At 42.3% G+C, this 16182-nt stretch overlaps 1 protein-coding gene across 1 annotated transcript in view; it reads left to right on the top strand.

Annotated features, from left to right (window-relative positions):
* The first annotated feature begins 324 nt into the window (after nt 1-324).
* Nucleotides 325-16182, top strand: part of HS6ST1 (heparan sulfate 6-O-sulfotransferase 1) — a 304509-nt gene continuing 288651 nt past the window's right edge. Inside the window, exon 1 of the mRNA XM_069063351.1 lies at nt 325-1314. Coding sequence (XP_068919452.1) covers nt 797-1314 — 518 coding nt within the window. The 5' untranslated portion in view covers nt 325-796. The remainder of the gene's footprint in view (nt 1315-16182) is intronic.

Genomic DNA, 16182 nt, shown 5'->3' with positions numbered 1-16182 from the left:
GCGGCGGCGGCTTGGGCTGCCGCTGCGGCAGCTGGAGCGGCGGCGGGAGGCGATGGCGCTGTGCATGCCGGGCTCCGGTCACCGTGTGGAGGCTGCAGGAAGCCAGGACTCCGAGTAGCCGGGGCCGGAGCCTCGGCTGGGCGAGCCCCCCCCGCAGAGGACACCCGGGCCGGCGGCCGCGAGCCCGAGCCGGGGAGCTCGGCGGCAGCCGCGGCGGCGTCAGGAGGAGCCGCGGGCGGGGTGGTGGCGGCGGCGACAGCTGCTGGGGGGTGGGGGGGGGGGCGCGGGGGCGCCGCGTCCGGGGCCGGGAGGGGGTTGTTTTCGTTTGGAGCACTTCACTCGACCCCCTTCCTTGGCGCTCCCCTCCCCCAGTCACTTTCCCCGTTTGCCCGGGTCGCTGCTACCGCCGCCGCCGCCGCCGCTGCTGCTGATTCGGGAGGCGGAGGAGGAAGAGGACGCAGTTCCAGCGACTTTGGAAGCACCAGGCGCTGGCTGCATTGATTGATTGACACCTCCCCGCCCCAGTTTTGCGGTGTCCCTCCCGCGCAAAGAGCCTCTCTCGGAGTTGTTTCAGATACTGAGCTGTGGACATCAGGACGAATAGGGGGAAGCTGACACCCCAGTCCCCTAAAAAGAAAAGAAAAAATCCAGTTTTTGCATTTTCCTCGAAAAACGTCCAAAGGGAAGAAAAGATCCCGAAGCAAAGGTTGCGGGGTCTTCCCTATTCTTCTTCCTCCTCCCCGCCCCGTTCCCCACTCCCCGAAGGAAAAAAAAAATCCCTGGGAGATGGTGACATATGAAGCGAGCCGGGAGGACCATGGTTGAGAGGACCAGCAAGTTCTTGCTGATCGTGGCCGGCTCCGTGTGCTTCATGCTGATCTTGTACCAGTATGTGGGGCCGGGACTGAGTCTGGGGGCGCCCAGCGGCCGCGCCCTGGCCGATGACCTGGACCTCTTCCCCACGCCCGACCCGCACTACGTGAAGAAGTATTACTTCCCCGTGCGCGAACTGGAGCGGGCGCTCACCTTCGATATGAAGGGCGACGATGTGATCGTGTTCCTGCACATCCAGAAGACGGGCGGCACCACATTCGGCCGCCACTTGGTGCAGAACGTGCGCCTCGAGGTGCCCTGCGACTGCCGGCCCGGCCAGAAGAAGTGCACCTGCTACCGGCCCAACCGCAGGGAGACCTGGCTCTTCTCCCGCTTCTCCACCGGCTGGAGCTGCGGTCTGCACGCCGACTGGACCGAGCTCACCAACTGCGTGCCCGGAGTGCTGGACAAGCGGGAGAACGCGGCCCTCAAGACGCCAAGGTAAGAGGGGGACACCCCTTCCGTGGTCTTTGCCCCGGGGTGTACAGCGGAGACCCCCAGAACTGGTGGTGGCGGGCAGGGGGGCGCCTTTCCTAGTGCTGTAGCGTCCCCCATTCCATGCTTTCTGACTGCATACCCATTCTCTCATGGACACCCTTTCTCCCATCTTTTTACGTTCTTTCATTTATATCCCTCTTTTCCTACCTGTGTCCTTTCCCTAACCCTGTCCTCCTTTCTGGCACCCACCAACTCCTTAACCCCATTCCTTTCGCTCTTCTCCCCCCCAGCATATGGCCCATTTCTTCCCTTATTCACTACCCGGTGTCTTCTCCCCAACCATCATCTCTATTCTCCCGCATCTCTGTTGGATTCTTACCCTAATTCTTTTCTTTGCTTGATCTGCCCACATCCACCTCAGAACTGGCCCTCACCTTTCCTTCTTGTTGCTTACCGGACAGTTTTCCCCTTCGTTCCCTGTCCTCTGGTTCCCCAAGTATGTCCTCTTGTTTGGGGCTTCCTTATGATTTCTTTTTACCTCTCCAGTAATACCAACAGTGATAGTGTTGGGTTTTGGAATTGTAACTTCTGGCTTTTGTATAGAGATGCCCCACGGGGCAGATAATCTGGTGGGTGGCTAGATTTTCTACACCTACCCTAAATCCTCTTCCTAGCGTTCACCTTAGGGCATTCGTGTGGCCCGCCCTCGATGGTCATGGTCACTGCTCAGCAGAATATAGCACTCTCTAGACGCTGCATCCTCCAGGAAGGGCAGCAGAGATTTTTAAATCCCTAGAAATTCTCCTCCTCCTCCACCTCCATCTCCTCTTCCTCAATTCATTGACTCCGTCAAAGTTCTCTGAACTGGCAAGCTGTCCTCTTCACTTAGTCTTGTATTGATGCCACATACTCTGTGTGTGTGTGTGTGTGTGTGTGTGTGTGTGTGTGTGTGGTTAGGAGGAGAGAGTGTGTTTGTGTTCAGAGAGTGTTCTCTACCTGCTTCACCTTAAAACGTTCGTTTACCAGCCCATAAAAACTGGAATCGATTAGCACTCCTCACCAACCTGAACCCTGCAATATAAAGGATATGGCCATGTCTCTTTAGCGTATGGAAGTCCTAGACTGGATCTTTTCTCCCCACTGACCTTTCTAATGCTTGCCGACAATCTGATTTTATGCCTCATGGAGCCAGTAAGCTTTTCATGGGCTTCTGTCACCCTTTCCCTTTCAACTAGGTCTCAGCAGCGGGGTTCCTGCACCCTGATCCCAGGGGGCTGATGGAGGTTAAGGTATTCCCAAAGACTGAGTTCTCTCCACTTTTGAGTAGAAAGAACAAAGACCTGTGTGTCAATTTACTATGTGTGTCACTGAGGTGGGGGCTGGGAGAAATCTACCTGTTCTTTTTGTAGCTTAGTTACCCTCAGGACCCTTAGGCAGAATTACCTTCTAGTTCAAAACCTTATTTAAAAACAAGCAAACAAAACTATCTATCTAGGGACCATTTCCCCTCCCCTTACAAACCCAAACAGGTTGGTTAGTGGATTTGTCTGGGCACTGAGTTTTCTTAAAAAAAAAAAAATCAGGAATGTCTAAAATGGACCCAACCTTTCTTTCATGCTAGTCCCCACTCTCCGCATCAGGTAGAGAGCATGAGCACTGTAGAGAAGGCACTAATCTAGCAGCCAGGGAATCTTGAAGAGGTGGTTATTAGCTCTGGTGCCAGCTACTTTATTGAGCTGTTCGCTTCTCAATCCCGGACTTTGGTTTCTAAGAAGTTTTTTTTTTATACTTGGAGAAATGACTGATGTTTTGTGCTGGGGGTCAGTTTGAGTGAGGGAATCTTGAGCTATTTAGTAACTCTCACTGTAAAGACTTTAGACCCTCAGGGCCTGAGTGGTGCCAATTTCCTAGTCATTAAAAAAAATTAGATTTTTCCCTCCTTTGTCTATGTTTATGTTGGGTTAGCTTTCTGGAGTGACCCCCAACTGCCTGCCTTCTTCTTCTTTGGTCCTTCAAGTTCGGGAACTGGTCCAAATGTTAGCTTTTCTTCGCCTGCCTTTTGTTTACCTAGCCCGGAGCTGTTTGCTTAAGGACTGAGTTTTCAGAAATGCAGGGGCTGCTGTGATTTCTCCTTTGTCTGTTGTTACTGGCATTGGCCAAGTTGTGTGATAAGTTGATTTGGGGGTACCTGATGGCTGTGGGTAGGGAGTTGCCTCCTTCTGAGGAACTGGGCTTATCATAGACGAAATTATTAGTTGACTGGGTAAGGAGTTTTCCTGGTCCTCCCATGCTGCTCCTGACTAATTTCAACAGATACCAATGAAATTAGGGTACCTGAACCAGAGACTTTTTAAGATTAATTTTGTTTTCCAAAAGGATACTTTTTCACATTGTCTTTTTTAATGCTGACAACTCAGGGGTGGCCGGTTATTTAATTTCATCCTGTTCACTATTGCATGACTGTCAGGCTTGTTATAAGCCCTGTAGTTATGGGATTTGATTTGCTTTTTTGTTTTTTAAACTTGGTGTGAATGAAACCAGGGGCCGTTCTTGTTTTACTACCAGTCGCAGAACCCAACCTTAACTAGGGTATATCTTCCTGTTACCCAGCCTGCCTTTTGGAACTTGAAAGGTATTCAGCAGGTTCCACCTGCAAAAGAGCCATAAGCCAAAATCCTCAGGCTTTCCAAGGAATTGGGGTCTTATCATTGTACAGGCCAGGCATGGTACATAAACTCCCTTTTATTGTTCTGGTGTTCCTTGTTGGATTGAACAATGGGGGAAATCTTAGAACCATCGGAAGATCACAGGATACTGTGTTCCGGTGACTGATCATCATTGAACAAAGCAGAAAAGGGACAGGGTAGATGTGCTGACTTAGTAAACAAAGTCGACTGATTGGACCAGAGCTTCAGCTGTTTCCTTTTCTTGTGGCTTTCTAAATCCTGACTTATCTATAAATGTGTATTGCTTTGGCTGCCACTTCGAAGAGTTGTAGGGAGGAAGGGAAATGTATGTGCAAAATACATGCTTCTCCTTCTTCAGAGACTTTACAATCCTTTGAAGTGATGTTGTTGGTGAATCAGAGATATCTTAAGTTTCACATCAGGAAAATTCCTTTCTTCTTTCTGTGAGCAAGCTTCTGCAACTCAGCCTCTTCAGACTAAATTTCATTTTGGGTAGACTGTGTAATGGTCCCCTGTCTTAATTTTTCCTTTCCTCCACTAGGAGTAGCTCGACCTTGCTTGCTGAGCCCCTTTTCAAACTACTCAGAAAGACCAGTCAGAAAGTGGTAGAAAAGGCAAAGGGATGAGGGAGGATTGGGAGGAATTGGGGTTGGAAGAGGCATCTTCTTTGCAGATCAGGTCCCGAAGAATGGCAGATCTTCTCTCCTTATTCCCCTATATGCCTCACCTCTCAGAACAAGCAGTTGGAAATGAGTTCTAATTAACCAAAGATGAAACTGAACAATCTCAGTTCCTTCCTGCCACCTTACCTGCCCAATTGAGCAGTGCATGAAAGAACTCCAGCTAAGTAGTGTTTCTAATGTTTCTCAAGGCCAAGGGTCACAGGGGTGGCCCTGAAATGATAAAGCATGATATTTCTTTGTAAAACTCAGTTTAAGTACTAGCAGGCATCTGCTTTGTAAAACATATGTGTTCTCTATCTCACTGGGACTGTGTTGTGGCTTCCGTATTACTTTTTCCCCCCTCTCTCTCCCCTCGAAGTTTAATTTCTGTTTCAAGCACTGGGTAGATTGCTTTTTTAATGAGCCCCTTCAAGAGGCTAACTTAATCTTGGCTTTGTATGTGCATAAGCCGGTCTGTCACCAAGGTTTACCTGCTGAGCTATTCATTGAAACATTTCACTAACAGGCCTTGGAGAGGTTGGGGAGATTGGGGAGGAAAGCCCCCATCTGTCTAGAGACCTAGGAACTGTCTAAATATGGAAAAACCCCTTATGAATCTAGGGAAAAGCATGAGCTTTTGCTGCAGTTTTTAGAAATCCTTTGTTGTCTGCTTTTGGAATACCTGTATCAAGTCTCTCCTAGCTTCTTGTGACTTTTGTAAATTCATTTAAATTTTGGAAAGACAAGTCCTAAGAGATGCTCACAGTTGTTGTTTTTCTGGGAAAGTGTGAACTTTCACAGTTTCTTATCCCCTATTTTCTCCAAAGTGACTCATTTGCATTTGATGGGTGTTGGCCTATGCTTTTAGGCGCTTCAGAATACTGGGAGGAGATAAATGGAAATGGAAACATTTTATAATTATTTTATGAGATAAAGCTTGGAAATCTTTAAAAATCATTACTATCTTTTTCTTAGGTAGTGGGGAATGGGGGAAGCAGGCATTTGTATGTTAGGAATTGAGTTGGCAAATGTTTGTCTTTCATTTTGTATGGGTTGAATGCTGTCTAAACCCTGGGTTGTGTCAATATTAGCCAGAGAGGTTTGGCTAATGTTCAGTCTTTTGATGAAAAAGCCAAGCAAGTTTTGCTCATGATCTGACCATAGAGAGCTGTCACCCACACATAATTGAAATGCTAATAATTACTGATCCTTAATGATGCTGATTTAGTCATCTTACTTGTTTTGGATCCATGGTGTTGATGTTGAAAGTTCCTTGGCACTTCCAAGTTCACATCAAATGAGAGAATGTATACAGAGTGCTTTATAAACCATGGAGTGCTATGTAAATGTAAGCTATGATTACATAGCATGTGTAGTATAGGCAACTACCTAGGGAGGTATTCTATTGATAAAGGAAGTGAATAAAGAGCTAGCAATGGAGAACCACAAAGGTTCAGATCCTTTCTCTGATCCACATGGTACTGTGTGACTTTGGGCAAGTCACTTAATCTTCCTAAACTTTATTTTTGGCAGCACTCTATCTCAAAGTAATGGAAGCTCTGGAGGAAAAAAAAAAAACCAATAATTATTATTGGCCAGGTAACCTAAGCTGAAGTTGAAGCCAATTCTAATTTGTACTTTACTGATTGATAATTTATGGATAACTCCGTTGTCTCTCTCATCTCATCCCGCCTTTTCTTCCTCAGAAGTCTAAACTGTTGTTTTTAAAATTATTTTATTGTTCTTTTTCTTTAACATTACTATAACTCCCCCCACTAGTCCCCTCCCTTGTAACAAAGTACAGGTAAGCCAAGCAAACACTCATAAAGACACATGCATTGACCATGTGTGACAACTTACATCTCATTCCATACCTCTAAGTCCCTACATCCTATGGAAGGCTATTGAGGAAGCACATTTATTATCTTTCTTAGCCTTCTTAAACTTTCCTTGAAATGGAGATTTATTTTAGGGAACTGCAAGTCATTACATTTTATTTTGTTTGAAACTCTTGTTTGTTGGGATTTCAGGCTCACCTTGCCTCCACAGACTTTTAAGTTCACTGACAGCATTGGGATGTCTTCATTTGGGGACTCTTCCTAGATCATTCATTAGATTTAATTACACTTGAAGTGAACTTCCTTGGCAACTAGGCAAGATGACGTCTAGGAGTGATTATAATTGTGTTTATCTTGCATGATCCAGTCACCCAGGAACTGCCATATTTAGTAGTTACCTCCTTTTAAATAAAACATGTAGAAACAAGAGTTTACCCATCGTGATTCTTTATGGCCTCTAGGAACTTGAATTGTTCCTCGGAACCCTCCTGTCTGACACATCAACATTCTTTTGTGAGTCATACTGAATGAAATCCAAGGGAAGGAGTGGGGTATTCAGGTGTTTAAAGACTGGTTATTACTATGTTCCAGAACCTATGCTTGCTGCTCTAGGACAGTGGTGTCAAATTCAAATAGAAACAGATCCCTAAAGGCTGCACACTAACTTAGAAAACCACAAATTAACATTATCTATGTTATTTATTTTTGCTAAATATTTCCCAATTACATTTTAATGTGAGGTTTCTGCTGTAGCAAATTTGGGAGCTTTTACACAAAAAGCTGTGGATTTGACATCTCTGCTCTGGTGGGAGAGGGGAGATTAAGGGAGGTCAAGAAGTCTAGGATACCATCCTTGTACTAAGGATGCTTTACTGTCTAGTTGGGAAGATAAGACTATGGAAAAAGATAAATAAAATGTACAACAATAAGTTCTGAGGAGGTAAAGAGATCTATGGGTCCATCATAAGGTTAAGGATTAGAACTAGAAAGGATGTAAAATATCATCCAGCAATAGGATCACAGATTTAGATCTGGAAGAGACTTTTAGGGTCTGTTTAATCTAGTCTCCTTGTTTTTCATTGAAGAAGTTCAGACGCAGAAATTTGATGTAACTTGTCCAAAGTCCCCAAAACAGTAAATAATATAATCTAAAATTAAACTAGAGGAAAACACAAAGCAAGAAGAATATGGGTAGACCATTCTTATTGCTGTCAGAGAAATTCATTAGCTATTATTTGGGGGCCTGTATAAAAAGATTAAGATGTTAGTGTTTTTGTTTTTTTTTTTTTGCCATTTATGACTTGTTCTTTTCATATTCCATCAAATTACTCACTTTTTTGCTTGTAAATTATATGGCCGGGAAGGTCTCTCTAGAGACAATCTGTCCATTGTTCTGGCTTCTCCATTATTTTCATTTTCTTTTTTTAACTTTTTTTTTATTTAGCAAAAGTCTACATTTTCCCTCCTAATTACCCTTCCCCATTGAAAAAGAAAGATTAAATCTTGTTATTGAAATTGATGTCTATTGTTTTTACACCATCTTTTTTTCCCCCCAAAACTGATCCCTCCCCTTGCCAGTGAGGCTTTGAGTTCAAGTTCAATGCTCCTTCCTCTACACTTTCTGTCCTACAGCATGCATCTTTGTCAGAGAAGTCTTCAAGGAAAAAATGAGACACAAGCTAGGCTTTGAAGAGTGTCAAGATGCTCAGAAACACGATTCCAAGTTGTTAGGTTTTTAAAATTAACTTCAGAAAAAAATGAGTGAGGAAGAAAATTTCCAAATCACTCACTGCCAACATGTTTTTAACACAGCACTTCTGAATTGTGAGATGAGTTCTCCTCTGTAACTCATGCCGTCTTTAAAATGTCACAAAAATGGTGAAACCAAATCTTCCTGCTCATTGATGTTGTTTGAAACTCATTTTCTTCCCAAGTATTTTAAAACCAATAAACAGAATAGCACCAGTGTTGACTTGGAGGAGGGGGGGGGGGCAGGGCCGGGAACAAGATTGCTTAGAGTTTGGCTAATACAAAACAAACACAGGCCTGGATTTAGAATGCCACCTGGGCCCTCTTGTTTGTTCCAAGGGTCAAGGTTTTCTGTCTCTGCTAGTCATTTCCCTTCATCCCTATTCCAGGCTTCCATATTTCAGGCTGGATCCCATGGTATACTAGACAAATAATTCCCAAATCGTGTGACATCACTTTTCTTTTCATAAAGGGATATTAGAGTTGTTTCTTGGTCATAAGAAGAAAAAAAAAACTCTGAACTTGGAGTCCGAGGGAGAACTCAGTTCAAAGGACTGAGTTCTGCCTCTGACATTGACGGAGAGAAGGTAGGCAAGTTTCCTCAATTGTAAAATGGGGATAATCCTGCAATATCTGCCTCACAGGGTTGTCTGTCCTGAGGCTCAGCTGAAGTAATTAATGTAGGCAAAGTGTTCTGCAGTCCTTAAAAGGCTACCTAAATGTTAGCTATTATTGTTATTATTGATGGCTGCTACTGCTTCTGGAAAAGTCAGGTTGTGATGATTCACAATTCACAATTATTTGGGAAGATGTCTTTAGATGACAGGAGTATGATGGGAGGTTGCTTTTAAAAAGTCTTTATGGCCCAGAAACTAATGTGCTGGTGGGTAAAGAAGAATAAGCTTAGCCTATAAGAGACCAGAGGAAAATAGCCTTATTATTGGAAGGGACCTCAAAAATGATCTGGTCCAGACACCTCAGGAACTCAGGCTCAGAAGAGCTGGGTTTGAGTCTCGGGTCAGCTGTCATTTAACCTTTTGCCTTATCTGTAAAATAATAATACTTGCCCCACCTACCTCATAGGACTGTTGGGAGCATTAGATTACATGAAAAGGTGACACTTTGCAATCCATACAAACCTGAAGTGATATTATTTCTGGGGCCCTTAGGAAGGGCTCACTGTCCTTTGCCCCACCTGCTGGATGATGCCTGAAATAATCCCTTGAAATTGAAACAGCCTTTTATTGACCCTAAAAGATTTGTGGTACAAGCTGCAGGTGCCTGCAAGTCATTCAGAAGTGCTTTACTTTTTTTTTTTCGTGTTACCCCTTTTGGGAATCTGGTAAAGACTATAAATTCCTCAGAATGTTTTTAAATGAATAAAATAAACTGTATAGGATTAGAAAGAAAACTAGTTATACAGAAACACTTGTCAAAATACTAAAAATAAAAATAAAGCAAGTTCACAGACCTCAGGTAAAGAACCCCTGCTGGGAGGAGGCACTCCATGACTTAGGTGCATAAGAAGAAAGAAGAAAATTTAGAGCCTTGATGGGGGTGAGAGGAACAGTAATGAGAAGAGGAATGGGGAGCTGAAGATGCAGATTAAGTGCTGATAAAGGCTTGGCTATTATGTGTAAGGAAAGAGTTTTAAGAAGAAAGGAAAGAACTAACACATTTCTGTTTTTTTGGAATATAGTCCATATTTAGTTTCATTCAGCAAGAACTTATTAAGTACCTACTATATAGTCAAGGGGCAGCTAAATGATGAAGTGGAAAGAATGCCAGGTCTGGAGTCAAGAAAACCTGAGTTCAAATCTGGCCTCAGATTCTAGCTGTGTAACCCTGGGCCAGTCATTTAACTATTTGCCTTGGTTTCCTCATCTGTAAAATGAGCTGGAGAAGGAAATGGCAAACCATTTGAGTATCTTTGCTAAGAAAACCCCAAATGGGATCTTGAAGAATCCGGATATGACTGAAACAACTGAACAATGGCAGCAGCAATGATCAAGGCTCTGTTTCAAAGATAAAAACCCAGGTCTTCTCCTAACCTCAAGGAACTTACAGTCTTCTAGCAAGAAAAGTACTTGGGGGAGGAGAGAACGGGAAGAGAATATAGAATTTCAAGGAGACTCTTTCTGACTTGAAGGAATTCACAGTTTAGTTGGGAATATTACCTTGAACTCTCCTTGTAAGTACCCACTACATGCCAGGCACTTTGCCAAATGTTGGTGATAGAAAAACCAAAATTTAACAGCCCCTGCTTTCAGAGTGCTTATAATCCCCAGAAATGGCCCTATACCGTGATGGCTAATGTACTTGATCTCAGATTACTCCTCTTAAACTGGGTTTCATCTTGGGCTAGAAGGCAATGGCTATTACTCGAATCGATTGTTTTACACGATATATTTAAAAGGAGATCTTTTTGAGGGTAATGTGGTGTGCCCAGTCTCATCCCTTGTTTTACTGGAAAACATTTGGCGAAATTCTGTGAATAGCATTAGGAAGATGCATACCATATCCTTTTAATTCTGAATGATACTTACTGAAGAGATGAGTTGATATCAAATATTCCTTTGCAGAATTAGAGCAGTTGTCAAAGAAGCACTCCCCCCTCAAATTACTTTGTATTCCTTTGAATGTGATTTACAGTCTCCTGCCCCAGAAGAATGTAATAAGCTCTTGGGAGGTAAGAACTGTTTCTTTTATTGTATTTATAACCCTAGCCTCCACACTGCCTTGCAATAGAAGATCCTTACTAAATGTTTAATCAGATCTGTTGAATTGAATTAATCAGTGGCATTTTTTATCACATTGTCACCTGCTCTGTCATACAGCAAATCTCATTTGACCCTCACTGATTCAATTCAGTTGAACTCCCCAAAACTTACTCTTTGATCCAGTGGCATTGTTTTCCTGACTGTTCCACAAATAAGACCCTCCATCTTTCAGCTCTGAATATTCTCTCTGGCTCTCCCTCCTTGTAAAGCCAAGCAAGATCAGTTTTCCAGAAGAATGCTACTGTGAACAGCTTTTAAGGTTCTGATTACATAATATAGTGAACACTCTATTCAATAACAAATCAGAGCAAAACATTCACAGTAAATCAAGGTACAGCATTCACAATGTTACAGCTTATCACAGATAATCAAAATACAGCATTCACAACAACTTATTACAGAAAATGGCCACATAGTTTTTACCACAGTGGTCACACACAGTTTTGAACAAAGTATAATCATTTAGTCAATCAATCCATTAGTAACTCAATCATTCAGTCATCCTTCAGGGTCACAAAATACAATAGTCAAAGTTCTCCACTCATGGGGTACACTAAGTTACAATATCAGTCATTACTCAGCACTCTCTTAAGGGGTAGTGTAAAATACACAGGCCAGCCACCTCTCAGTTACAAATAAGTTACAATCTTCTCAGTCAGTATACAGTATCCAAGTAAAGTCTTCATTCAGCTTTACTCAGTGTAGGCTCTCGGATTCCCTGGATCCCCTTCCATGGTCCCAGCTCCTACCTGGATTCACCAAACTGTCACCTGGGTTCAGTCAGACAGCTCCCAGTTCCTTGTCTGGCTCTCCATGCTTTTCCTATTCTACGCTGAAGCTCACAGTGTCCAGTCCACCTTAAATCCTTCACAGTCTCTGTTCCCGGGAAATCAAGGCTTAACAAAGCCACAAACAGGTTCATGCAAAGTACCAGTATCACAGTCATGCTTCCTCAAGTCTTTGGTAGCTCCCAGCAGAAGCTCCAGCTGGTTCCCAGAATCAAAATCACTTCACCCAGGTGTAATGTAATGCCAACCAAAGGCAACTTCCCAAGGTTCAAAATACCAGCATAGGTGCTCTCCATTTTATTCAGTGACAAATTAAGAACAGAGGGAATCAAAATATGACATCATTCAAAATACAGCATTTACTAAGTATGATTAAATAATCTCCAAGTACTACCCCACCCCAGGACCTTACATTAATTTAATCAATTACAAAGTCCCTGTTCTAAATACTACTCCACCCCTAGGCTGTACCTTCATTTAGTCCATCACAAAGCCCCTCTTCTCCAATGGAGATTAGTTTCCAATCATAAGTACATTCATTTGTTCAATCATAGAACACAAAAAAGTCAAAAGTTCCCCACCCCTGGATCACAATTGAATCTAACCCAGAGTTACAACAAGTTTAAGCACAGCACTTAATACCCAAATGGAGGTCTTTTCTTCATCTTGACATGAGGCAAGTTCTCAGCAATCTTTGTTCCTGGGGAGACAAAGCTTAGCAAGGCCACAAGATACATTGCCAGTGTCTTCATTAATTCATTCTCTGTCTGCAGAACAGTCCTAGGACCCCTGAAAACATTAGCAAAACCCTCTATCAGGATTTCTGTAAACATACAACAAGAAAACCCTTCTTCAGGGCTTCTGAACCAACAGCAAGGTTCCAAGAATTCTGCAACAACAGCACTGTCCTTCACCAGTGGACAGTATTCACTCTCTGTCTGCAGGACAGTCTCAGGGCTTCTTAACCAAAAGCCAGGTTCTAGGACTTCTTCAACAACAGGACTGTCTTTCACCAGTGGACAAATCTGGCAAAACAACATCAAAACAGACAAAGTACCGGCAAAACAGCCATGTCTCCTCAGTCCTTGGCAGCTCTGGGTGGCTGTTCTCAAAAGTTCTGGGCAATTCAAAGTGGCCCCAGCAATCCTCTCAGTCTCTCTCTGCCTCCAAAGGTGCTGCGTCCAAAATGTTCTTCTGCCTCTCTCTTGTGTCTCTCCAAATTTACTGTCACCAGCTCCTCCCAGTACAGCCCTCTCTTTTCACTCAACAACTCCATCCCACAAGTGGGATTAACAAGCTCTGGGTTTTAACACAATCAAACCAAAAACCAAGCCAATACAGGGGAATCTTTAAATTACATTACTATTACACCAGGTTCCCAAAATCAAAATCATTTCCTCCAGCCTGGGCCTTTCCTCTTCAGCCTCCTCAGCAGCAGCTGCTTCTGCCTCCATGAAGTTCATCCCAAGGAGTTATGGCTCTCCCTCTTTGGGGCTTTTTCCATATATACAGTATTGCTTCTCCCTTTTCAGCCCCTTCCTGTTATATCAGCAACAGGAGTTCATACCTTTTGTTTCTTTAACAGAGGCTTAATTTGAACTAAGTGCTAAGTACCTCTTAGCTTTCCAATACAAAGGGATCTTCAAATTACACTCCTTTGCTCTGACTACAGACCTTCCTGATTTCCTTTAAATCCAACTAAAATTCTATATAATTCTATATAATATAGTTCATATTTTTCCTTAGTTCAGATTGATCTCCCAGTTATTGGAGTTCTCCATTTTCTTCAAATAGAATACCTATCTCTCAAAGAAACCTGACTCAGTTTTGGTCAGCCCTACCCTTTATGTCTCAGTTAGCTCACCTGAGTTCCACTGTTTCTAAGGCTAAACTGATTATAAGAGTTGGCATCACTGAAAAAGGAACTGTAGTTAACTGATGAGTCAGGGGAGGTGGGCTGAAAATTTCTTTAGTCCTTAACATCAGAAGAATCATGACCAAAATGGGTGTCTGGTACATGTGTAACATCCCATATTTCAGATTCACTTACTTAAACAACTGAGATTCCTCTCTTCCTTATTCAATTCAAGGCATTTATTTCCAGTGCTTTTCATTTTTAATTTTATGAAATAATACAAGCTTTTCTATAACATAGTAGACTAAAAAAATAGAAGATTGCACATGAAACTGCAAATCTGTTTTGTGCAACTTGCTATTCCTTTTAAATATATAAAAAAAGTTATCATGTAAATTCCTTTTTTCTTCTTCCCTCCACCCTGAGATGGCTACCATTAGACACAAATATGTATATGTATGTAAAATCATTCTGTACATACTAATGTTGATCAGTTCTTTCTCTGGATGCAGATAGCATCTTCCTTCATATATCCTTTGTAGTTAATTTGGGTATTTATGATAGTCAAAATGACTTATTCACTCGAAGTTCTTTTTTTTTTTTTCCAAATGCTTTATCAACTTCTGGTTTACATCATTCATTTCTGCCAGATTTTGAATTACAAATTTTTTTTCCCATTTTTTTCCCCTACCTGCTTCCCCAAAATAGCGGTCCCACAGGATATCCCCCCTCCAATCTTCTTTCTCCCATATCTTCTCCCATACCCCCTTGGACTTAACTCAAAGTTCTTAAAACAATATTGCCGTTATTGTATACAACATTCTCTTGGTTCTAGTCATATTGTTCTTCATTACTTCTTATAAGTCTAGCCATGTTTATATACAGTCAGCAAACTCATCATTTCTTATAGCATAGTAATATTCCATCACAATCATATACCACAACTTGTTCAGCCATTCACCAATTAATGGGCATCTCTACAATTGCCAATTCTTTGCCACCACAAAGAGAGTTGCTATAAATATTTTAAAACATATGGGTTCTTTTCCTTTTTTCCTAATCATTTTTGGAAATAGACCTAGAAGTGACATTGCTGGGTCAAAAGGCATACACAGTTTAATAGCAATTTGGGCATAATTCCAGATTAAGTATGTTGACTATAACATCTCTGAAACCCACCCAACCCCACTACTGGCCATAGCTTTCCCCTCTTAACTCTTGGTGGATATTCTATTATGACATTCATTAAGTTCAGAAGAGTGTTTGTGTGTGTGTGTTTGTGTGTGAGAGAGAGACAGAGAGAGACAGAGAGACAGAGAGAGATCAGTGTATCTACTAGAAAATCTTCCCAGAAGAAAACAGTGCTCATAAGAAAACTTCTTGGGTAATTTTTACAAATTGTTATGGTTTTGTTTTAAAGGCTCTAGAAAACAAACAAATAAATATCCTTTGGGAGATGCTGCTTGATTGGGTTGGGGGTGGGGGCAGGAATTACAAAAAAAAAATGAAGTCTTTGCCATTGAGGAGTTATATAGCCTTTGGGGTTAGGTGAGGAATTCGGGTGGGGCTCGTATACACTCACAGGACATTGTAAGCAACAGTACCAGTCAATACACGAGAAAATGCCAAAACAGGAAAAATAGAAAAATCACAGTGGTCAGTATTTGAGCTGGACCTTGAAGTATGGATAAGATTTGGATAGAAAAGAGAGGATCTGGATGGGTAGGCCTTCCAAGTGAGGGAGGAGCAGTAATCTTCCCACCACTCTGATGTGGTTGGTTTGGTGTGGGGTCCTTACTTAGAGAAAGTTTGTTTTTCTTTGGAAAAGAAAAAAAGAATGAGGTACTTATCTTAAAACCCAGACTGAAGCCCTGAAGTTTTCTTCCCAGTGAGCTTTAAGGATACCCCTCAAAATAAACAAAGGCGAGACAGTCTCCACCAGTCAAATTCCCTAGGAGCTCTTTGGTTGCTTGCTATTTAAGTTTCTTTGTCTAATGGGCAGTATTTCTTCAGATTACTCCACAGTCTGGGATGGGTTTGCCCCTTTTAAATGTATCCCTTTAGTAATTCTTGTGTTGTTTTTTTTAATTGGGGGTGGGAGATTTTTTTTTTTTTATGCTCACAGTGTCTCAACCCCCAAAACTACTAATACAATTGAATGAGAATAAAGGAATGTAAGAGTGATCTAAACAATCTTGAATTCTCTTGTGATGCTTCCTTTTCCCAGGAAAGTTTTATATGCATTTTTAAATTCAGTCCTTTGTCCCTTTTCAGAAACAGTTTTTTTTTTACTTATTTGAGTTGTGGCTTTCTTGAGATCTCTGACTTTTTTATTAAAAACATTTGAGGAGGAAGGCCTAAAACCTTTTGAACAGTGATTGCAGTTGGTCCGTGCTGGCTCGTGTTGTCATGTCTTACATTGAAAAAGACTTGATAGTTCTTTGTTATTTGTCTTCATCTCTTCCTGTGTGTGTGTGTGTGTGTGTGTGTGTGTGTGTGTGTGTGTGTGTGT

The sequence above is a fragment of the Petaurus breviceps genome, unplaced genomic scaffold, assembly GCF_028583685.1.
Source record: "Petaurus breviceps papuanus isolate PSGF00001 unplaced genomic scaffold, PetGlider_PUasm1.0 90556, whole genome shotgun sequence".
Taxonomy (NCBI): domain Eukaryota; kingdom Metazoa; phylum Chordata; class Mammalia; order Diprotodontia; family Petauridae; genus Petaurus; species Petaurus breviceps.
This window is presented reverse-complemented; position numbering and strand designations above follow the sequence as displayed.